This window comes from Phalaenopsis equestris, unplaced genomic scaffold (genome assembly GCF_001263595.1).
Source record: "Phalaenopsis equestris unplaced genomic scaffold, ASM126359v1 Scaffold000107, whole genome shotgun sequence".
Taxonomy (NCBI): domain Eukaryota; kingdom Viridiplantae; phylum Streptophyta; class Magnoliopsida; order Asparagales; family Orchidaceae; genus Phalaenopsis; species Phalaenopsis equestris.
The window spans coordinates 2,584,127-2,608,852 of record NW_018164549.1 but is presented as its reverse complement, the minus strand read 5'-3'; the positions used below and the strand labels follow the sequence as shown (position 1 = coordinate 2,608,852).

The following is a 24,726-nucleotide window of genomic DNA, read 5'->3' as shown; positions in this document are numbered from 1 at the left end:
AATGTATGTGAAATTTTCTTAGCTCAGTAATTGATAAAAAAAATATTAATTAGATCACTGTGCTATAATATATCATTCATTTAAAAAAAAATGAGTTAAATTCCAAACTAAAAGAAACAATTATTTAGAAATTTAGCACTTTTCTAATCCATTTTTCAAAATTTAGCCCAAAATTTAAAATTTCACAATAAAATTCTGCTTTATATTTTTATTTTTATGAAACTTTTAAGAGCGGAAATTTACATACACGGCACCAATTCGTCCTTCTGCTGCAAGCTCGCAGCCATGGCGACCGCAAGTTGTTCCTCGGCGTCGCTCCTCCACTAGCATCTTAATTCTCACCACCGCTGATCTCGGCGGGGTAGAGAGAGAGAGAGAAAGAGAGAGAGAGGGATCTCTTGCAGGTTCAACAAGCTTTAATTTGACTTGCTAATATTTACCAGCATTCTTTCAATCGCCAAGTTCTCAATAATCCTACTATGAGCCCTAGCTATCTAATCCTTCATGAAAAATCTCCGATTTCGCAGGTTCAGCGCTCAGGTAGACTCCATTAATAAACAAATTGATTCTAAAGTAAGAGTCCACTCTCGCATATTTCCAGTTCCTCACCGCTCCATCCCCGATTTGCGGGGACATGATCTTGACTTTGTTAGCATTATTCACAGTCATTTGATTCATGGAGACTGGTCCAAGCTTATTTCCTTTGCTCATGGTCTTAATCCCTTCAGAATCAAGCGCATCCTTCTCAAAATCCAGAAAGACCCCGTCCTCTCCCTTGAATTTTATGATTGGGCCTTTATCCACAACCCTAATTCTCAAACCCTTGAGACCCATGCCATCATCCTCCACATACTCGCCAAATTTCGTAGATTTAGAGCTGCTGAATCTATTTTCAGGAAAACTATTCTGTCAAAAATCTCAACTTTGGAGCTTTTTGATGCCCTAATCCATTCCTACCGCCTTTGTGATTCCTCACCCAATGTATTTGATTCTCTTTTCAAAACATGTGCACACTTGAAGAAGTTTAGGAGTGCCACAGAGACATTTTTTTTTATGAGAGATTATGGCTTCCTCCCGACCGTCCGATCATGCAATGCTTTTATGAGCTCTTTGATTGATCATGGACGGCACGACATTGTTCAGTCCTTCTATAGGGAGATGAGAAGGTGTCGGATTTCTCCAAATTTGTATACCTTAAACATGTTCCTGGTTGCTCTTTGCAGTTCTGGTAGATTAGAGAAGGCTTTGGATGTTTTTGCGAAAATGGAGTTAATGGGTTTTAGCCCCTCTGTCCCTTCCTTCAACACATTGATTACTGCATATTGTAAGAGAGGGCTCATGAGCTCTGCCATGAAGTTGAAGAATGAGATGCAAACTAAGGGTTTGGATCCAAATGTAATTACATATAATTCGATCATTTATGGGTTCTGCAAGGAAGGAAAATTGCACGAAGCTAATAAGATTTTGAGCGAGATGAAAGTCAACGGTGCCAGTCCTAATACCGTGACCTACAATACTCTTATCAATGGTTATGGTCAAATTCATAATGGAGATATGGGTTTAAGAATTTATGAGGAGATGATCCTGAATGGTGTCAAGCCTGACATTCTTACATATAATGCAGTGATTTTAGGTTTCTGCAATGAAGGTAAGACGAAGAAAGCTTCGTACTTAGTTAAAGAGATGGATCGAGAAAATGTTGCACCAAATGCATCAACTTTTGCTGCACTTATAAGCGGCCATTGCAAGAGGCAGAATTCTGAGAGGGCTTTTGAGATTTACAGTGCCATGAAGAAGAGTGGATATCATCCTAATTATGAAACATTTAAGCTTATGATTAGCACTTTTTGTAAGAACAAAGATTTTGATGGAGCACTTACTATGTTGAGGGAAATGTTGGAGGCATGGATCAACCCGGATGATAATTTGTTGACCGAGCTTTATGAAGGGCTGCGGAGCTCAGGGAAGACCCATTTAGCAAGAAGGTTTCTTTCTGAGGCTGATGTGTTGAGGTTTAATCCTGAAACCATTGTTGATGTTAGTAACTGCTCAATTCAGCTAAAAGGTGCAAAATTGTAATGTTGGAACTGTTCTGTAATTTTTTATAAGGATGGAATATGATTCGTTATTCTGATTATATTGTTTAAGGGATCACAACTACTAAATAGAAATGTTTGTATGTGGCGCTTGGATCCCAAACTCTTCAATTACATTCCAATGACATGTGGATCTCTAGAAAACTGAGTTCACTTAGGAAGATTTACATACATACCTCTCAATTCGTATGTATTTACATATCTGATGCCTAACCTTTAATTTTTACATTCATACCAACTTACCTATGCAAGAAAAGGCGTATTTCATTTTTTTTTTAAGGTTAAAATGATGGTATTTTTTTGTGATATGAAAGATTTGGGTTGTACAGATGTAAAAGCAAAGTTTAGGTGTTAGATATATAATTAAAAGGAGGTCGTTTACATGTTCCCCACTTATGGCTCACGGTCTCCGCCCATGGCATGGAGATTGTTCCTTTGCATCATCTGCTACCTACACTCATATGAGCTTTCACGCCATAAGCCCTGTAGCAAGTTGCTGCTCCCTCTCCCAGGGCATCTCTATATAAATGGGAGAATGAAGCTAGGTTGAGGGGATGAAGAAGAAAGGACAGTGATAGAGGCCTGAGAATGTAAAGGGGGAAAATACTTATCGGGGAATATATTTCTCCTTTATGTTTTATTTGCGTCTTCTCAACTATAACATATGAATTGGGTGATTTGAATGTAAATGCCCCTTCACTTTAATGAGATAGAGCCATGGGTTGATAATGTAGTTCTGCTTCCAGTATAAGCAAGGGGAAACATGGAGAAAATGTTTCTTGGTACATGCACAGAGGGATTTGTCTTTGTTAGCTCAGCTTGGAAAAGTTCAGTTGAGAAGCTCTGCACAATGCTTATACTATTTTCCTCATTCCTTTTAAACGTTGGTAATTAATTTTCTCTGTTCACTTGCCATTTCTTTTTCGCTTTCCATTTCCTTTTAGTTCTATGATTACATCCAGTTAACTTTTTTTTTTCTTGATCAGTCAGGCTACCTATCTTATATTTCCAAATTGAACTGCCAAATTATGTATTTCACAATTTCACATTATTGCATTTTATGAATGTTTTCTGTAACAACAATCATAGGTAAGTGCTTTAGCTGAGCGGATAAGTTGTTCTTGGGCATTAGTGCGAGGAAAAGTGACATACTCCCAGTTGCATGATGAGGAGTGTATTCTTCTGAAAAACAAAACCACTTCATAGTCTAGTATTGTAGTAGCCATATATAATCAGCTGCAAAACGAAACCATTTCGTAGTGATGTAGTAGTGGTAGTAGCCATATTTAATTACTTCTATGATTCTATAAGGGCGTTTCTTTTTTATTATGCGTGCCATTGTTTGCTTTTCTTTTCTCACTAAATTATGGAGTTTCATTTTATTATTTTCAACTTCCTGATGCCATACCGCTGCTTTAGACGGTGATGTTTGACTTTACCTTTTGTGAGCTAGTTTTGGATTTGTCTTCTTGTGATTTGTTGTGGAGAGCTTGAGCAGTGGAAGCTGGCGTTTCTCCTTAGGTCTTGAAGTTGGGTTTATGCCATCACGTGATTTTTGCTTTTTTTGACACCTAAAATTTGGCTGGTCTCTATCTCCTATGTTTGTTAAGGGTTTCATCACATTTGTGATTCTTCTCTTTTGAGTATGTTATATTGGTGCTTTAGTTTGCTTTGGGACCTATTTTTATGTATCCCAATACCTTATCACGCTTTTCTAATCCGTTAACTTTTTGGATAAGAGTTGGGATCCATTTGGGTTTGCTGCAGATTTTTCTAAAGGAAGTTTTAAAATTGTGGTAAATTTTGATGAAAGCAGTGCTGAAATGCAAGCAAGCTTTTCTGAATAATTCCCTTCACAATAGATGTACTATAGGACTAGGATTATGTATAATGAATTGCTCTTTTTCAATCTATTATTGTACATAGGTGATACAATCATATGGATTGAAAATGTAGTGTGAGAGGCATGGATTGCATCAGTTTGTTATGCTAAGGGATAGTGGGGTGTGGGTACCAATCTTCCATGTGGAAGCTGTAACGCTGTGTCCTGGGTGATGTGATCTGACAGGCCCCTTCGAAATGAGGATTCGAGAGCTCGAATCCTAAGTTTGTCCCTCAAATTTGTGAATTTGGAGGCTGAGAGACTTATGGTTAGGATATCGGCCTGCTGATCTTTAGAATTGATGTATCTGATTTGCAGAGTTTTGGCGGCTATGTGGCCCCGGATGAAGTGAAAATCAATTTCGATCTGTTTGGTGTGTCTCTTGTACACTGGATTGTTGGTGATTGCAATTGTAAAGTGTTACCACAGAAAAAGTGTGTTTGTTGATTGAGAGTGAGGCCGAGTTCCTGAAGTAAACGACGAATCCATGCTGTGGTGGCTGCGGCTAGGGCACAATCTTCAGCTTTAGTGGAGGATTTTGATATTGTCGTCTAGTTCTGAACTCTCCATAGAATTGGTGTAGATCCCGACATGAAGCAATAGCCAGTGATGGATTTCCTATCTGCCTCGTTACTTGCCCAATCAGCATCTGAATATGTTGTTAAGGTAAGGTGCTCTGGTGAATAGTAAGCCATAGTTGGTAGTTTCTTTCAGATGTCTCAGTAATCATTTGATCGGTTGGTAATGTACTTGCAATGGTGATTGTATATTTTGGCAAATTTGATTTGTTGCAAATGCTATGTCAGGTCTTGTAAGAGTCGTGTAATGCAGAGAACCTGCTATTTGTCTAAAGTTGGTCTCCTTTAGAAATAGATCTTTAGAGTGTGAGTTAGTTGCTTGTTTTTTTGTTGTGGGTGTTCAGACTAGTTTACAGACTTGCATCCGTCTTGTTGAGAAGGTTCAGGATATATTGTTTTTGGTGTAGGAGAGATCCTTGAGCTATAGGTTGGAATTGGTGGCCAAGAAAGGTTAAAAGTTTTCCTAGGTCTTTGAGGTTGAATCTTGTTTGGAGTTTGGATTTACTGTTGTATGAAGGCTGATTTATTTCCAGTAATTAGGATTTTATCCGCATAAATGAGAATGAATAGATGATGAGTTGTGATTTTGTATATAAGTAGTGAGGGGACAGCTGAACTTAAAGAGTAAAGCCCAACTGCTTGAGAAATCCATTAAAATAGTAAGGCCATGGGGAGCTTTTTAGCTTGCAAACGTGGTTGGGGAATTTAGAGTCCTTGAAGCCCGGTGGTTGTGTAATTTATAAACAGTGTCATCTAGTGTGCCATGTGGGAGGGTGTTTGAGATGTTATGTGAAAATAATGCGAAAGCGTAGGAATTCACACAATAACAATCAAACACAAGTTTTACATGGTTCGGTAGAACCGGATAATATTAAGTTGGACTTGCATTTGATGCTTCTCTGCTTATCATATGATATGTAGGTTTCTTTTTTGCACAAACTGGAAGATATTTAATACCCTGAAGAGTTTTTCAAGTGGATTTTGAGCTGAGCCCAACTCAGCTCGAAATCGGATCGTTAACCGCACTAAATAGAAGCGATAAGGTAAAACAACCTTCTTGATGCTTTGCAATGATAATTAGAACCCTCATTTAAAGTTTGTAATAAGTTTCTTGTGAAAGAGTTAAGCTTCCATTGTGTAGTAGGATTGTAATGAGCCACATGAAGGAGGGGTATCCGAAAAAGAGATGGTCATGAGTTTATTGCTCTTCTTTACAAAATCTTCAATATGAATTGATTTGAAGGCTGCGAGGAACAAGTTTGTTTGTCGTTTTAAGAGCTTTAATAATAGCTATGAAAGTATAAAGTGCATATTTAATTACCTGTTCAACCAAGTTTTATTCGGCCAGTCGACTTTAGAAACATTTTAAAAATTAAGAGCTTTAGCTTTTCTAGTTGAAAAGGCGCTAACCCTATCTTACCAATTTTCAATCACAATCATTAGTAGGCTGAAGGCATGGTAACAATTCATATTAACACATGCCAAAATAGTTGGGATATTCTGATGCCTATTATGAAACAGTACCAAGGGACTGTTTGAAGCAGGTGTAGTTGTTTGAATAAGTATCTATGAAGTTACTGCAGAAGTTTCTATTTAAAAAGTTATGGTGACTATTATATATATATATATATTTATATATCAAGTGAGAAAGCAGCTAGAAAACGGCTTCCGCCCCTCGTGATGAGGGATGGGGGAATACAGATTATAGTTGTGCGTGAAAAAATTAGATCGTAGTTTTCTAGCAGCTATCGCACAAGGTAATTAAAAATTAACTTCCCCTGAAAAAACTTATTTTAAAATTAATCTTATAAAAATGTTCATTTGAAATGATTATAGATATTAAATAAAATTAGTTTAAAAATAGCCGTTTTGAATATTTAATGAGAATTATTAAAAAAAGTGGTTTATTTTTAATAATATTGATATTTTTATGTGTTACTAAAGATTTAATTGTTATTCTTATAAATATATAAATGTGGGTGTTAGACATATAAATACACAACAGTTATATGGTATGGATAAAAAAACCCCATTTTTTTTATAGTGACGATCTGTTTTCCGCCGTCGTTGGCCGTCGTAGGAATTCCCCATCGCCGGAGCATAGCAGTTCAGTCATCGCTCCCCCGCAGCTCCTCTCGAAACCACATAAGAAGCCGCACCTCGCCTCTCGGACCCACGCTCCGCCGGTGCAACGCCGCCAGCGAAAGCAAACTCTGAGCTCGCGATTCACTCATGGATGCTGCGCACCGACGATTAAAATCAATCGTCCGCCATCTCCTCCAACCCGAAACCCTCCTCTTTCATGGAATCGATTCGGTATTCATCCGATTTTTTCCTCAACGAAAGTTTTTTTCTGAGAATTTGCTTAATCGATACAAATTTTCCTTTTCTGCCTTTTAGAATCTGCTTCTAGGGCTCGATCAACCGCATAAATCTTCGTCTTCTCCGGTTGTTATCGGGGGCATGGTTTTGGATATTATTGCGAAGCCCGATAGTTACCCATATCCTGGAACGACCACCGTCGGCACTGTATAAGTTTCTGCGCTTCCATGAATCTCCCTTCTCTTATTCAATTTTTTGTTTTTTTTTTTCTTGAAGAAAATTTGAATTGAATTCTTCCAGATTGAGTATGTGAGTGGAGGAGTTGCAAGAAATGTTGTTGAATGTATGACAAAGCTTGGAAGCAGGCCTTTCATGATAAGTGTTTTGGGATCTGACATGGCAGGTTACAGTTCAGAAGATTTACATACATACCGCTCAATTCATATGTATTTACATATCTATCAACTAAACTTCAATTTTTACATACATGCCGTCTTGCCTATACATGGGAAAAAATTTGCCTACTTAAAACGCATGCAGAGATGCGTGATATCCAATCAAAAGATGTCACATAATATTTGGCGGGCCCCACTGCATTAAATAAATATAATAAATCGAAATATATCCGCGCGTGACCTGTTACCTGGCCCGTGGTGTAACACGTTTGTACCTTGACATATAACTCCATTATACCCTTCGTATATCTCTCGCGGTCGCCTGCTGTAACCCGATTGTAACGTGGATATACTAGCCATGTACCTTCCGCGGTACAGGTCCATGTAACGCTCTTATAACCAGAGTATACCCAAGATATACCTTCCGCGGTACAGGGTCCTGTAACGCGCTTGTAACCATGATATACCCCAGTTATACTCCTGCGCGGGTGTAACCTGCCTAAAACCGTGGAAGTAGCTTTGTACTATCGCTGTAACTCGTGATATACCTCGCTGTAACTCGATTATAACCTCCATATAACAGACTTTGAAGCCCGTATAGTAATACGTGCTCTGTTTAAAATGCATGCTTTTAATAATGCAGATCTAGCTTTGTTTATAATGCATATATCATGAAAAGGATGTATTTAAGAAACGAACATATATGGAGGTTATAAAAGCTGAATCTGCATTATTAAAAACATGCTTTTAATACAGAGCACGTATTACTATACTGGCTTCAAAGTCTGTTATATGGAGATTATAATCGAGTTACAGCGAGGTATATCACGAGTTACAGCGATAGTACAAAGCTACTTCCACGGTTTTAGGAAGGTTACACCCGCGCAGGTTACACCCACGTAGGAGTATATCTGGGGTATATCACGGTTGCAAGCGCGTTACAGGACCCTGCTCCGCGGAAGGTATATCTTGGGTATACTCCGGTTACAAGAGCGTTACATGGACATGTACCGCGGAAGGTACATGACTAGTATATCCCGGTTACAATCGGGTTACAGCAGGCGACCGCGGGAGATATACGAAGGGTATATCGGAGTTACATGTCAAGGTACAAACGGGTTACACCACGGGCCGGGTAACGGGTCACGTGCGGATATATTTCGATTTATTATATTTATTTAATGCAGTGGGGCCCGCCAAAGATTATGTGGCGTCTTTTGATTGGATATCGCACGCATCGCTGCATGCGTTTTATGTAGGCAATTTTTTTCCCTATACATGAGAAGGTGTATTTCATTTTTTAAAAGTTAAAAAGGTGGTATTTTTTATTTGATATGAAAGATTTGGGTGGGGTAAAGGTAAAAAACAAAGTTTTACCGTTAGAAATGTAAATACATTGATATTGAATGGTATATATGTAAATGCCTCCTTTTTTAATGTAATTTGATTGATTTTGTCTGTTGAAATATAGGAGAATTGCTGTTGAAATTATGGGAATCTAATGAACTTCCCACAGAAGGTAAAGCACAAGTATAAAGCTGATTGTTTGCCGATAAAAAAATAGGAAGATTTACATACAAACCACTCGATCCTTATCTATTTACATATCTAACACACTTACACTTCATTTTTTACATATCTGCCACCTTACACATGCACGAGAAGCTGTATTAATTTTTGGAAAGTTGAAAAAGTGGTGTTTTTGATGTAATATGAAAATTTTTGGTGTTATAAATGTTAAAAGCAAAGTGTATGTGTTTGATATGTAAATACATAGGAATTGGGTGGTATGCATGTAATGAACAGATTTCTTTCAAGTAAAAATTCCTGCTTTGCTATCTAATTGATACTGTGTTAGTTCTCAAAAGGCATAATGTTATCTGCATTGCTGTTTTATCCCAATTATATCTCCTTTTTTTGTTTTAGGACTGCTGAAGCTGAAAGGTATCTCTACTCCAGTTGTATCCAACATTTTTGACTGCAGTGGGGAGTTAATTGCAGGTGTAGCAAGCGTTCATGCTGTTGTAAGATTTTATTTTGGGGGCATTTACATACATACCGCTGGATTCCTGTTTATTTACATATTAACGCATATCCTTTGTGTTTTTTTTTTACATTTCAACCACCCAAATCTTTTATATCATGCCAAAAATACCACTATTATAACTTTAAAAAAATGAAATGCACCTTTCCATGCATAGGTAATGTGGCATATATGTAAAAATCGAAGTTTAACTGTTAGTTATGTAAATACATAGGAGTTTAGTGCTATGTATGTAAATCTTCCATTCTTTTATTATCTATACTTTGGCTGTTTATTAAGTTAAATCCAAGCCTTTCTTCTGAAGTTACATTGATTGAACTAGGAAAAATTTCTAAGACCAGAATGGATTTGGAAGTTTAAGCATTACATATGTTCGGCGCCAATATTGATGGTTGATGCAAATCTACATCCAGAATCAATCAAAGCTGCTTGTCGAAGTAAGGTTGTTTTATTATTATTTATTTCAATGGTAATTCTCCTACACATTTATGATAATTTGATTATGTTTACATTACAATGTCCACTTTTGAGAGGTTTTTTGAGGAAAATAAATTTTTGTTGTTGATTTGTAAGATATTTGAGTGCAATATGAAAATGAAAAATCAGAATTATACCCTTAGTTATGTGAATATGTTCTGCCATAGTGTTGAATGTGCTAACACTCACCTTCGGGTTGTATCACATATATCTATGTTCATTAACTTGGTGAAAATATACGTTATTAGTTATGAAATGGAGGCCTTATTGAGTAACATTTTACTTGAAGGCACAACATGTAAAATCTACATATAAAACGACAATTTACTTGAACATTTTTGGCTCTTTCATTTAAAATATGATTGTTGGTGATGTTGGTGGTGGCTCAATTTGCATAACATAATCATAGGCTGGGCGATAGAAAAATCAAATTCTCATAAAATAGTTTTAAACTACATTTTAGGTGCATAATATTGAGATATGGCTACAACCATATATTTTTTACCTTTTTAATTCACCATAGCTACTCCAAATATGCAATATTTAGAGGTCGATTCCATGTCTTAGATAGCCTACCCTAGTTGACATAAAAAAAATACTTCAGCCTTCAAATGCACATATTTAGGATGTAGAAATTCTTTTTTTTTTTTTGGACCATGGACCATTTTATGTGTAAGAATAGAATCCAAAAAATGGTTTTCTATTTTTTATTAGATTATGCATATTTTGCACCGGTGCCTACTCTTAGATTATGCAATTTTATCTTTTGTAGGCTTAAGGGCAATTTAGTGTTTTATTAATTATGTTTAGGGTTAAGGTTATGCATGAGCTTGTTGTTGTGAGTCCTAGGTTTAGGGCTTAGTAGAGATTTCGTATCTCTCGAAATGTAGGAATCAGGAGAGATCGCATACCTCTTGAATTGTAAGTGTTTAACTTTGTATTCGGATTGAGCGTTTGGATTATTAAGGAAAAATATTTGCTTTGCCCTTATTTATGTAAAAATTCATGCTGATTTTTGCGTCGGATTGTATCGGCATATCTTAACTAATAGATCCAACAATGAATGAGATGTCAAGTTTAGTAACATAGATAAATGAGCTTACTAACAAAACTATGATATTTAGATGAATCATCAAGTGATACATCATTATCACGAGTCATAGTCTTGGGTATGTACCTTGGTGTATGCTTTTTGCTGATGATATCCTTCTCGTGGATAAAACGAGAGAAAAAACCCAGGAAAAACTTGAATTATGGAGGTCTACATTGGAGTCTAAAGGCCTTCATTTAAGTAAAACTAAAACTAAATATATGGAAATAGTTTTAGTGACAGAAGTGTGAGTTTAGGTGATCAAATTATTAAAAGGTGTGAATGATTTAGATATCTTGGGTCCGTTATTCAAAGCGATGGTGATATAGATGGGGTTGTTAATAGTAGAATTCAAGTTGGTTGGTTGAAGTGAAGGAATGCTTCGGGCCTTTTGTGTGAAAGAAAAGTACCGCTTAGACTGAAATGAAAATTTTATAAGACGGTGGTGAGACCTGCAATGCTATATGGCGTTGAATGTTGGCCTTTAAAAGAGAAGCATAATAATAAGTTAAGTGTTGCCGAGATGAGAATGATTAGGTGGATGAGTGCCTTTACACTCAGAGACAAAATGCGAAATGAATATATCCGTGATAGGGTTGGTGTAGCTCCTGTGACGGACAAAATTAGAGAAAGTCGTCTTAGATGGCTTGGTCACATTAAACGTCGACCATCTAATGATCTGATTACGAGAGTAGATGTTTTAGATTCGACTTGTGTTAAGAAAGGCAGAGGTAGACCTAGGAAGACTTGGGCTTATTGTATTAAAAATGATCTTAATTTACTAGAACTAAATGAAAATATGGCACTAAATAGGACGCAATGGAGAAAAAGGATTCATGTAGCCGACCCCAAGTAGTGGGATTAAGGCTTTGTTGTTGTTGTTGTTGTTGTTGTATAATTTTTGGGTATCCACAAGTATATCAAGAGGCTTACAGCCAAAGAGAGTCATGTTCTTTAGGGAGGTCAACGGCTTATTTTCTTGAGAAAGATACATTCATTTTTTAATTATAATCAAAACTAATTTCAAGAAAGTATTTAGCTTGCCTCAGATATTTGATGGCAAAGCAGTTTTGCAAATAGTATTTTACCTCAAATATGCCAAAATGGTAGATATAAACAATTACTATGATGTTTTCTGCAAGAGTATGGTTAACAAAGATAAAATAATATGCAATACTACTTGGAAGAGCAATTTTAGCCATGACATTGCCAAATTAAGCTCCATACAAATAGTTTCTTGTATATCGCCATGAAGGAATGTATTACTGATATTCATTTTGTGGTATAGTTCTCCATTTATTGGTGGCCACAAACTAAGTTTAGGCATGCAATGATGGAGAATATGTCAAAATAATCAACCTTGTGAATTTGGGTGAACCCATTTGCAACCAACAAATTTTTTAGCAAACAATCGTCTCTTCAAGCTAAAAATTTTCAACGTACACTCAGCAGCAACAACAATCCTTTATTTCACTAAGTGGCCCAGCTACATTAATCTTCTTTTTCGAGTGTCATATTTTCATTTAATTTTAATAATTTAAGATCATTTTTTATACAACATGCCCAATTCTTTTTAGTTCTACCTCTATTTTTCTCAATATAAGTTGAATCTAAAACATCTATTCTCTTAACCGCATCATCAGACGGTTGACGTTTACAAAGAACACTCAGTAACGGGCAATTAGTGTTACCTTGGGAGGAGGAAAACTGGATACCATATCGTGATCAAGCAAATCATTTATTTCAACTTCCATGATTTATTTCAATAATGATGTGAGTGTATTGTAATTTTTCCTAAGAATATGTACAATAATGAAGAGAAGATAATAGTTTGAAATGAAGTGGATAATTGATCAAATGATATAGAGAACTGAATATGTTTCTTTTATATAAAATACCTTTGTGTTTTATATATTTCGCAATGGTTGGATTTGCAACACGAAATTTATAGTTCTTGTTCATCTATTATAAACACTTTAGCAAGGTTGTTGAACATGCTCTATATTTCTTTCATATTAATCTGATGCATTGTTTTTATCTCTTCTCCAGTAGCAGCTAAATCTGGTACTCCAGTGTGGTTTGAACCAGTTTCAGTGACAAAATCTGCGAGAATAGCATCTATTGTAGATTATGTGAGTGTTAGAACACGTTTTTCATACATATTATGCATTTATTTATTTATATGGGGGCATTTACATCCATACTGCACAATTTTTATGTATTTACATATCTAACACCTAAAAATTCATATTGCATGCATACCACACAAATCTTTAACACCACGTCAAAAATGTCACAATTACTATCTTTTTAAAAGTGAAATACCACTTTTTCATGCACGACTCTATGAAACTAAGGTTGTATAAGTGTAAATATCAAACTTTCGGTGCTAGGTATGTAAAAACTTAAGAATTGTGGTATGTATGGAAATTTACCTATTTATATTTATTTATTTATTATTATTATTGAGCTAGACATGATCAAACAAGACTTTGTTTATGTTCAATTTATTAAGAAAACGGGCTTAAAATAACTATTCAACATCAACTCACTTCCTTAACAAACAAATTGAACACAAACTTCTTATAGAGCAGAATACGAGGTGTTCACAAAGACAAGCTTTTCTAATAGCCCTAATTATGTCGGATAACATACTTTCCATTCTTTCTTTACATATCATTCTCTATTTTACAGATAACATGTGCATCTCCTAACGAAAATGAGCTCATTTCCATGGCGAATGCGCTGTCCCCCACACCAACCTTCACCTTTGTTCAACAGCATTCAACTAACGGAAAACGAAGGCAGTCGATCCAATCATTGTTCAATCTCTTAAAATCCGCAATAAATCTTTTGCTGGGAAAGGGAATAAAATTGCTTGTAGTGACCCTCGGCTCCGACGGCATATTCTTATGCTTCCGAGAGGCTACTGAGTTCTTAAAATACATTACCATGAAGAACAATGAAGGAGCTCATCAAAATAGAGAACTTTATGAAGTTATAAACAAATATTGTCCTTCTCATCAGTATGAAAGTTTTCTGAGATTTGGTCTGAAGAATTCAGATTCTTTTGCATTTCATCTTCCAGCTCCTGCTGCTTCAGTGGTGAACTTAACAGGTGCAGGGGACTGTTTAGTTGGTGGAATGCTTTCTTCTCTCTGCTCTGGTTTGGATGTGTTGCGAAGTGCGGCGGTGGGTGTCGCTGCGGCAAAGGCGGCAGTTGAGGCTTTTGATAATGTGCCTGTTGAGATTTTAATGGACAGAATTGGTTCTGAAACACAGAGAGTTCTTTCAGCTGCTACTCAGCTTTTGTTTGCTGCTTAGTTTGGTTCAAGTTCTCAGTTTCAGGTGCAAATGAAGCAAGTTTTAGATGCTTGTTTAGCAGTGACAATCAATTGTAAGCCATTGTGTTGTCAGTTTTCTTATGAACTTGTGGTGTTTGTATGATCATTGCCAGATTGTGGTTTTAGTATAAATTTTTAATTTATCATTTAGAATTCGTTAGACTTATATCGAATCAAACATCTTCAAAATATTTTAAATACATAATATTTCACTAATACTATTATTTTTTTAGCAAATTAAATGGCCCCTTGATCTCATATGATGATTTACTAAGATAAAATCCTATCCTTTCATATTTATTTCCCTGATTTGATTGTGGGGTAAGCTCATCTGGCTTGAGTTTTATAGCACACCATGATTTTTCTATTTTTTTAGTGGGAAAATTTACATATATACCACACAATTCTTAAGTATTTATGTATCCAACTTCTAAACTTTTATATTTACATTTTTAATATTTTGGTGGCATAGATTTATGCATGGAAAGGTGCATTTAACTTAAAAAAAATGTAATAATGGTATTATTTGGATGTTATGTTTGTAAATATAGAAGCATAGGTGTCACATATGTAAATGTATGAAAATTAGTGTAAATACTACACATTTGGATGTGTTTTGCATCAAAATAAAGTGTAATTTTTAATTTAATCTCTTTTGAGCTGCAATTAGTTCCTATTTGTTGCCCATCAAACGAAAAATTATTACGTCCGGAGCAGAGATATGTTTGGACTCCAATGAAACACCTTCACGTGGAGCTGATAGGAAAAAAAAAAAAAAACTCGGTAACACGGGAATATTCCTCCTGAGTTATTGTGCGTTATTCAGGTGTTATTATGGTGGTATTGATGTGTTATTGTGTTATTATAACACCGAGAATATTCTCATAACACAATAATACATAAATGATGTCACAATAACACTTGAATAACGCAAAATAACACGAGGGAATGTTTCCTTGTGCTAAAACGATTTTTTTTATTAATTTTTTTGTTACCTCCACGTGGCGTAAGTTTATTGGATGTCCGGAGTCCAGACGTAATAATTTTACATTAGCAATTGCAAGATGAGTTGTATTGCCCAAATGGAGCCATTAAGATATTCATTCTTATGAATTAATCATATTTTGGTATTTTTGTTAATTTATAGTTATTGTTTGATTTATTTATATCTATCTTTTTTACTTTAAGCTTTTTTTTTTCTTAAGCATTCAATCTTTTTTCTTTTAGAAGATAGCTTTTGAAATAATTATCTTATTTAAAAATTATAGTTTTAATCATTATATTTATAGACTACAAACGTGAAATAAAAAGAAGGGGCATTTAGATACATACCATCCAATTATTATTTATTTACATATCTAACCCTAAACTTTAATTATTATATTTATACCACCCCAATCTTTTATATTACATTAAAAACATAACCAATTTAACTTATGAAAATTGAAATACACATTTTCATGCATAAACATGGAAATTTAGGTGTTAGATATGTAAATACAAAAGAATTAAGTGGCATGTATGCAAATCTTCCTAAAAGAATAAAAAAGGCGACCAATTATTTTTGCTTGATAGTCATAAAGTTGGCTTAATTTTTTTGTTAATATACAAAAATAATAATATTTATAAACTTCTTGCTTTTAATGCACATTTATTTTAACATAAATGATTCATGTGATTCGAATGATTGAGGCCTCGAAGGACAATAAGTACTTTTTTGGGCAACATACATTTAAAACTATGGGCAAATACAATGGTTACTCACAATTCTTATGTATTTACATAGATATCACTAGGGTTGTCAATACGGCTCGTTATTCGCGAATAACTCGTGTTTGGGTCGTTAAGAAGTTTGTGTTCAATTCGTTCGCTAAGTTAACGAGTCGAACATGAACACTATTATTGTGCTCAATATATAAACTAGGTGAGCTTGAACAAAAATTTGTTCATTCGTATTCAGCTCATTTTGGCTCAAAATCCTCATCAATTATATATATATATATATATAATAAAAAATTTAATTGACTACAAGGCTACAAAGAGTTATAATCAATTAACATTATTAATTAAAACAATAGAATAATAATATATTAAAATATATATAAATGATGTTTTAATATAAATAATAAGATTTAAACCTTCCCCCAACAATTAACATCCTAGAGCTATGTGCTTAAGATTATCAAAATAATTTTTTATTCGCGAATAGTTTGTATTAGGCTCGTCAAGCAAACCAGCGGAACACGAACACATTCTTTGTATTTTAAATATAAACGAGCCAATCTAAACAAGCCAAACAGAAAGTGAGCATGGGCTCGCTCATGTTCGGCTCGTTTATACCCCCTAGATAACACCCAAAACTTAACATCACATTATGAAAATATCATTACTATTAGTCTCACAAATGTAAATATCAAACTCTAGCAATCATAAAAGCAAACACATAAGTATTGTTTGGCATGAAAATTTCCCTTAAAATTTAATACAACCCAGATCGATTAATTGTATCCAATCAAGAAATCCAGCCAATACATTTCAGGGTCAGCAATAACTGAGAAATAAAGCTTAAATTTCATATAAAAGTAAAATACTAAGAATATAATTATCATATTTTACATATTATATATTCCTTTGATATATAAGTAAAATAATTAAAATATAATTATTAAAATTTCAATATCAGATACATAAAAATGTGACAAGATTTCTATCTAATGTCACAAATCATGAATTCTCAATCAGTTAGGCAGGCAAGATAGCATTTTACCAGACTTGAAAAGGACAGGTTAAATCTGCCATGCAGAACATTGTTGATTCTGAAGCAGCAGTGGAAAATTTACATGCATGCCACTTAATTCTTATGTATTTACATATTGAACACATAAACTTCAAGTTTTGCATATATGCCTCCTTAACCATGCATGAAAAGATCCATTTCACTTTTAAGTTGTATGTACATGTACATGCCCACACAATTTTATGTATTTACATGTAACAGCTAGCTAGGCTTTCATATTTATATTTATAATACTTTGATCTATATAAATAAGAAAATTTAAGTGTTGCATATATAAATAAACAAGGATTACATGATATGCATGCAAATGTCCCAAAAAGTAAATGTTATTAAGCACAATATTTTACTTCAGATATTGATTGTCTATCTAATAGTTTGTCAGATGATTAAGCTGAAGAAAATAGAGAAAAATTAGGTGGGAGGCTGCCAAATTATACAGGTATGGATATGCCTTTTCTTGCCATGCTGTCCAGAATGTCATTAAGCGCCTGGCATACACCCACAATCTGCAAATCAAGTATTTCATCTTCAATACTAAAAATTCAGCACAGTAGGAAGAGGAGAATGAAATACAAATTTCATAATTTTTTTAGTGCAAGAAAGGTCGTTTGACTATTTATATGAGATAATTTTAGTCCCAGACAGTATAAAAATGTCAAACTAATCCCCGTACCTTTTTTAATGGGGGTCAAAATAATCCGCACTTTAAAGAGTCCGAGAATTATTTAGGTTCGTATGGACTAAACTGGGATTTTTATATATTCCGAAATTAAAATAACTCCCTGCAAAGAGCCGGGCCTATGCATGAAAGTGTGTATTTGGCTTTTAGAAAGATAGTGATAATGGTATTTTTGATGTGATGTTAAAGATTTGAGAGGTATGCATGTAAATATGAATGTTGAGGTGGGATATGCAAATACATAAGAATTGTGTGGCATGCATGTCAATGCCCCTTTGTTCTATTGACATTATGATTTGCTCTTATTATATACTCTTCTAGACAGGAAGAAAATGTCAACTCGAATTCATTTTACAGAAAAACTATTTGGTTCTTGAGCAGCTCTATTCCAATTAATTGAACGATAAAGCTAGTCCAAGTAAAGGCTGACAGAAATTCTGAGCTTGAAACAATTAATATATTACGAACAGGCTGTAGCAGCAGAATAGAAAAAAGAATAGGGCATTTACATATCTAACAACTAAAATTTCATATTTACATATATAACACTCAAACTTCAACATCGTAACAAAAATACCACTACTAGTTACATTTTATAAGTGAAAAACACCATTTCATGCAAAGATTTATGATACCGAAGCGTTGCTAATGTAAATATTAAACTTTAGCTGTTGGATTTGTAAATACATTACAATTGGGTGATATGTGTGTAAATTTCCCAAAACAATATAGCAAGATCAAGATTCTGGTAGTAAAAAGACTCACCTGCTGATCCCATTGCTGCAACTCTTCAGTATCATCCTCAAAATGAATGACTGCTTCAACCTGGATTGATAATTGAATAACAGAAACGTCATCAACAAAAAATAATAGAAAAAAACAAGAAATTGAATAAGTTCTGAAAGAATAATACTATGAATTTTTTAGACACTACTATATGTACAAAACGCACGCTTTCTAAATTTTGAGCTTATTCTTTAGAAATAAGCTGCTCGATTTTTTCGAGTGAAAAGCGCTAATACAGTCATCTCAAGTCCTGCAAATCAATAGTCAAACTGCTTGGTTTACAGTACGCAAAATTACCCCAAATCTACACAAGTCATACGTTGCTTGAACCATTTTCCGATTCGAAACAAAGATATACACATGGTAAAGTCTAAGACGAGCCCTATCATGAGAGTTGAATATCATGAACTAGAGCCCCTTAAACTATAACAACCCGAAGTCTCGCCCATCGAGATATTGTCCGCTTTTGTATAATGGCCACATATATTTGCCCCGTTGATGTAACTTCTAGCCAAGGACAGCTGCTGCACGAGCACACTTAACTTTAGAGTTTATGATGAAATTCCAACTGTTCCACCAAAGGAGAGTCAATGTTTAAGAATTCGGTTTCATTCTACTTGAGGGGTTTTAGTCTCACTTACTTAAGTAACTGACATCCTCGTTAGTGATTTTAACCCAGAATCATTCACCAGACATATATGATTCTAGAGGTGACCCCTACAAATTCAAGAGGCAACACCCGCCAAAAAGTATTGTGTCTCATCCAAGATTCAAGAGATGGCTCGCATGGTAAAGCACTTTGTTTTGTATGACATTTAGTTCCCATCTTCAGTATGGTGTAATGCTCTGATACCATTTGCAACAGCCCAAACTCTCACCTATATAGATATTGTCCGCTTTGGCCTAATGGCCTTATGTTTTTGTCCAATTGATATATCTTCCTAGAAGGTCAGCCATCCCAAAAGTGTCCTGCACGAGCATATTTAACTTTAAAGTTTCTGATAAAATTCCAACAATAACACCAAAATGAGTTTCGATGTTTAATAGTTCAGCTTCATTCTACTTGAGGGTTTCGAATGTACAACCTCCTAAAAAAGTTGCATTTAGCCCAAAAGGCTGTTACAGCCTTAGGAAATTCCAACAGATATACACCACAAATTAATTGGAACATTAAGGATCAGAAAAATATGCTCAGATTTTTTATGCTTTGATCAACCTGCTTGCCTTCTAAGAAGTAGCTTTTTTAAGAATAGTAATACCAGAGGCTTCCTCGACGCTATTCTAGATTTCTCTCTGCTGCTAGACCCTCTAGCTGGTTATAAAGAGTAATACCGGAAAATCTAGTTAAAATAAAATCCTTTAGCGTCAACTGATATATTGCTGTCTTGCTCGTGCTTCATATTTGAATAGAAAATCAATCAAAACAGCATTTAATGTGAATCCAGTTCATGCAGAATAAAGGTAAAAAAACTAATTATAATCACATATTTAAGATGAAATCTAAGGTAGGTCAAACCTGATCAATAGATCCCCTCATTCTATCCTCATATATCATCCTTGAAGCTATCTTCTCGGCCTGGAACATAACAAAATAATTAAATAAGACACCAAGCTTAATTATGGAGATGAAAGTAAAGTAAGAAATACAGAATTTTGGCAATATTCATGCAATATAGAAGAGTAGATGAGGCAAATAAGGAGATCAAGTTCAAAATTCTTATATGGACTGCTGGAGCACACCTTCACAATGCATAGTAATTATTATTAACAAAATAGTAAAAATTTTAACTGAATTTCGTTTGGACAATAAGGCACAGTGCAAAAATATAGGACAATCAAATGCGTTTAAGGAATAAAGAATTGAAGTTTGGAGAACAAGGCATCCTGCCAAAGCATATAGGAGATTAACACAGGAAAAAGAAACAGATAATTAGAGAAAGAACTAGGATGGGCAAGGATAGCAAAGTTTTCCATTTTGCTTGGTTCCACAATGGAAAATTCGATTCCAGAAGAAAAAAACTGAGAAGTAAAAATCAAGAAACTTCAGCATTAAAATCAAGAGTTTCCAAATTTAAAAACTTTAACTAACACTCTGACAAATCTAGTTTAGCCATTATTGCCATTATGGTAATCATAATATCGCCATCTTCTTAACCCTTAAGTGCATGTTCATTTGGTAAATTGCACTATAACATTCATAAGAGTTGAAAAGTGAGCTTTATTTTTAACTATAACCAAGGTAATTCCTTCTGGAAAACTGTAATCATAACTGGTCTGGTGTAGCAAATTTTCTCCATGCAATTTCGATCAATTCTAACTCTCATTCTGCTCTCAGTTCAATAATCAGCAGAATTTCATACTTATTTTCTGAGGAGCTGGTTGGGATCACTTTTAATTTTTATTTTTTTATTTCATATTTTTATTTTTATTTCATTTTGTAACCGTTTGATATCAATTATGTATTCTGTTTTTGTTTTTATTTTTACCTTTTGTTTCAAAAAAAAAAAAATTTGTTTAGTGTATTTTGGCATGTTTTTATTTTCTATTTAAAAAATAAAAGCAACTTGTTTTTAAAAAACACTCAAAATAGCTTTTGTGTGTTTTGAATGTTTAGAAAGTAGTTATTATAACCAAATATATTTTATTTCAAATCAAAATATAAACAAAACAAAATAAAAACAAAAAAACAAAAACAAAAAGTGATTCCAAACTGCCCCTAAATGTTTTCCTTGAAATAGAATAACTTCTAAATGTTTTGTGTGTTTTAAAAAATAAGCTAAACTATTTTTTAAAACAAAAAATAAAAAAATGCAAAAAATGCATTAAACAAATATGTTTCACCAAAACTTTTTTGGTCCTTTGTTGTTGATAAACACATGAAATATGAAGCATTTCTAGTCTAACTTTTCTTTGTAAAATCTTCCCTAGGGACATTCTTCATCATCAACTATATTGTATGTTCTTTTATCCATCTTGATCAACAACAACCTTTAATCATACCAATATTTTTTTCTGTATATTCATTCCCTCTTATATAATATAGATATACTAAACAAATTATAGATGGTAGAAACCGTGGATAATCAATGGAAAAGAACTGTCCCACTACAGCTATGACGAATCACATATACAACAATAAAAAAAAATGGTTTCTCAAAAACTTTAAAAATAATCTAAGGATCTACATAAATACCACTGAATTCATATGTATTTACATGTCTACCAACTAAAGTTCAACCACCTTATCTAAGCATGAAAGGTATACTTCACTTTCTAAAAGCTAAAATGATGATATTGTTGAGGTGATATGAAAGATTTGGGCGGTATAAATGTGAAAATGTCTAAGTGTTAGATATGTAAATACATAAGAGTTAGGTGGTATGTACGTAAATGCCCCCCAGAATAATAATGCTGAGATTCACACCATGTGAAGTGTAATGACAGAACCATCTTCAAGCATGAATGAAACAGTTAGAAAAAGTATAACAAATTGTATGAGCACTATATGAATGTGCTTATCAACAAAAGTGGGAGTAAGAGATGGAGAGAGAAAACATTTCACAAGGCTAACTAAGAAGAATATACCTTCTGTGGCGCAATACCTAATAAAGCTCCCAATTCTTCAAAGCTGTTTCGAATAAAAAAATCATATATCAGCTGAAGATGAAAATGAAGGAAAGCATATTAAAATCCAAATTTTAACTACGCCAACCTTATGTTGGTATATAGCTTGCTGGCACTTAAAAGGTTGTGCTCAATCATTGCTCTGTCCAGCACAGTGAAATTATCAGGTAAAAGAGCTTTCTGTTGAGAAGCAGAAGCAAAAATTCACACAATTACATAACGAACACGAGCACAAATAAACAAACAAAAAAGAAAATACAATACCAATGGCAAACATAGCACCTGGTGCGGTCTTAACTCATTGGCAAAAGCGTCTATTTCTGGCTTTCTCAAAATCCTCTCCAAATAAACCTGACAGAACTCATTTAAAATCAAACTAAGTTAATGAAAGAATGTTGAGCTAACTATAACTCAATTGCTAAAAAAAATAAAAATATTTTAAAATACCTTCTGCAAAATAGGATAAATCTTCAACTTTGTACACCTCTCATCCTAGTCACATGAGAAAAAGGTTAAGTGATTAACATAACTCTTTTTTTACACTACTTGCAAAAAATGGAACTGAGTAGCCACCCATGCTGAAGTTCGCCTGGGCCACTAGAGGTTGTGATGCAGTTTATTTAACATGCATGGAAAGGGAAAATCCAAGTAAATGCATACATGCATATAAGCCATCCAAACAAAATATAAGGAAATAATATTTAAAAAAAGAATAAAACATAATTGATAATATATATAATAATAAAAATATTAAAGAAAAATAAATGAAAATCATAAATATATTTCCAATATTATAATTATATACATAGTAAAATAATAATAGGCAATAAATAAAAAGAGGAGAAAAAAACCTAAAACTGCAAAAATGTATGTGTAAAAGAACAATATAAAAGTAAAATGAGGAACAAAATATGCTCACTCGATGGTAGTGACTAGCACACAAGAACAAAAGTAGAGGATTATGAATTTGGAAGATAGAATGAAAATGAAAACATCATGCCACCTTTTATGCACACGAATTATGTTCCACTTAAATGTTTTGAAATATTTTTTGACATAAAAAAAATGAAAACAAAAAAAGAATAAATAATGGAAAAATAAATAAATAGTAAAGAATCTAAAGAAAATACAAAAAGTGCCAAGATATACAAAATGATAGAGAAAATTCTAAAAAAGGAGCATTATTGAGCCTTCTTGTGACATTTAAGGCACTAGAGTCGCAATTTCTTGCCCAGAAAAATATAAAGCCCTTGCTAAAAATCTAAATAACAACAACAACAACAACAACAACAACAACAACAAAGCCTTAATCCCACTACGTGGGGTCGGCTACATGAATCATTTTTCTCCATTGCGTCCTATTTAGTGTCATATTTTCATTTAGTTCTAGTAAATTAAGATCATTTTTAATACAATAAGCCCAAGTCTTCCTAGGTCTACCTCTGTCTTTCTTAACACAAGTCGAATTTAAAACATCTACTCTCCTAATCGGATCATCTAATGGTCGACGTTTAATATTACCAAACCATCTAAGACGACTTTCTCTAATTTTGTCTGTCACAGGAGCTACACCAACCCTATCACGAATATATTCATTCCGCATTTTGTCTCTAAGTGTCAAGCCACTCATCCACCTAATCATTCTCATCTCGGCAACACTTAACTTATTATTATGCTTCTCTTTTAAAGGCCAACATTCAGCGCCATAGAGCATTGCAGGTCTCACCACCGTTTTATAAAATTTTCCTTTCAGTCTTAGCGGTACTTTTCTATCACACAAAAGGCCCGAAGCATTCCTCCACCTCAACCAACCAACTTGAATTCTACTATTAACATCCCCATCTATATCACCATCGCTTTGGACAACGGACCCAAGATATCTAAATCGTTCACACCTTTTAATAATTAGATCACCCAAAGTCACACTTCTGTCACTAGAGCTATTACTACTAAAATTACATTCCATATATTCAGTTTTAGTTCTACTTAAACGAAGGCCTTTAGACTCCAATGTAGACCTCCATAATTCAAGTTTTTCCTGGGCTTTTTCTCGCATTTTATCCACGAGAAGAATATCATCAGCAAAAAGCATACACCAAGGTACATCCTCTTGTAGATGTCCAGTAAGACCATCCATAACTAAAGCAAAAAGATATGGGCTTAAAGTCGATCCCTGATGTAAACCAACAGAAATAGGAAAATATTTTGTCAATCCTCCTTCAGTTTGAACACAAGTAACAGCTCTAGTATACATATCTTTAATGACTTGAATATAAGTCAAATCAACACATTTCTTCTCGAGAACTCTCCAAAGGATATCTCTTGGAACCTTATCGTAAGCTTTTTCTAAATCAATAAAAATCAAATGTAGATTCTCCTTATTATCTCTGAACTTCTCCATCAAACCTCTCAATAAATGTATAGCTTCCATAATAGACGTGGCTGGCATAAATCCAAATTGACTATGAGAAATTTTAATGATGTGTCTTAAACTATGTTCAATTACCCTCTCCCATAATTTTAAAGTATGACAAATCAACTTAATTCCTCTATAATTTGCACACTCTTGTGCATCTCCTTTATTCTTAAAAATGGGGACCAAAAAACTCTTC

At 34.1% G+C, this 24,726-nt stretch overlaps 3 protein-coding genes across 4 annotated transcripts in view; 2 read left to right on the top strand and 1 right to left on the bottom strand.

Moving 5' to 3' along the window:
• Window positions 1-243: 243 nt before the first annotated feature.
• LOC110020672 (pentatricopeptide repeat-containing protein At4g26680, mitochondrial) lies at window positions 244-2,297 on the top strand. The gene has a single exon (XM_020718854.1). It carries the CDS (start codon window positions 505-507, stop codon window positions 2,077-2,079), a length of 1,575 nt encoding a protein of 524 aa, XP_020574513.1. The 5' UTR covers window positions 244-504; the 3' UTR covers window positions 2,080-2,297.
• Window positions 2,298-6,612: 4,315 nt separating this feature from the next.
• LOC110020675 (uncharacterized sugar kinase YeiI) lies at window positions 6,613-14,352 on the top strand. 2 transcript variants are annotated; one of them, XM_020718856.1, is made up of 8 exons: window positions 6,613-6,872; window positions 6,957-7,085; window positions 7,179-7,281; window positions 8,745-8,792; window positions 9,200-9,297; window positions 9,640-9,754; window positions 12,934-13,016; window positions 13,579-14,352. In XM_020718856.1, exons 1-8 carry the CDS (start codon window positions 6,789-6,791, stop codon window positions 14,206-14,208), a joined length of 1,290 nt encoding a protein of 429 aa, XP_020574515.1. In that variant the 5' UTR covers window positions 6,613-6,788; the 3' UTR covers window positions 14,209-14,352. The 2 variants fall into 2 exon arrangements, with proteins under 2 accessions (XP_020574515.1, XP_020574516.1); XM_020718857.1 differs by lacking the exon at window positions 8,745-8,792.
• A 2,932-nt stretch (window positions 14,353-17,284) lies between these two features.
• Window positions 17,285-24,726, bottom strand: part of LOC110020676 (COP9 signalosome complex subunit 4) — a 14,868-nt gene continuing 7,426 nt past the window's right edge. Inside the window, exons 8-14 of the mRNA XM_020718858.1 lie at window positions 22,562-22,606; window positions 22,397-22,465; window positions 22,203-22,294; window positions 22,076-22,118; window positions 20,007-20,066; window positions 18,470-18,529; window positions 17,285-17,531 (exon numbers count right to left, since the gene is read on the bottom strand). Of these exons, the coding sequence (XP_020574517.1) occupies window positions 17,457-17,531; window positions 18,470-18,529; window positions 20,007-20,066; window positions 22,076-22,118; window positions 22,203-22,294; window positions 22,397-22,465; window positions 22,562-22,606 (444 nt within the window). The 3' untranslated portion in view covers window positions 17,285-17,456. The remainder of the gene's footprint in view (window positions 17,532-18,469; window positions 18,530-20,006; window positions 20,067-22,075; window positions 22,119-22,202; window positions 22,295-22,396; window positions 22,466-22,561; window positions 22,607-24,726) is intronic.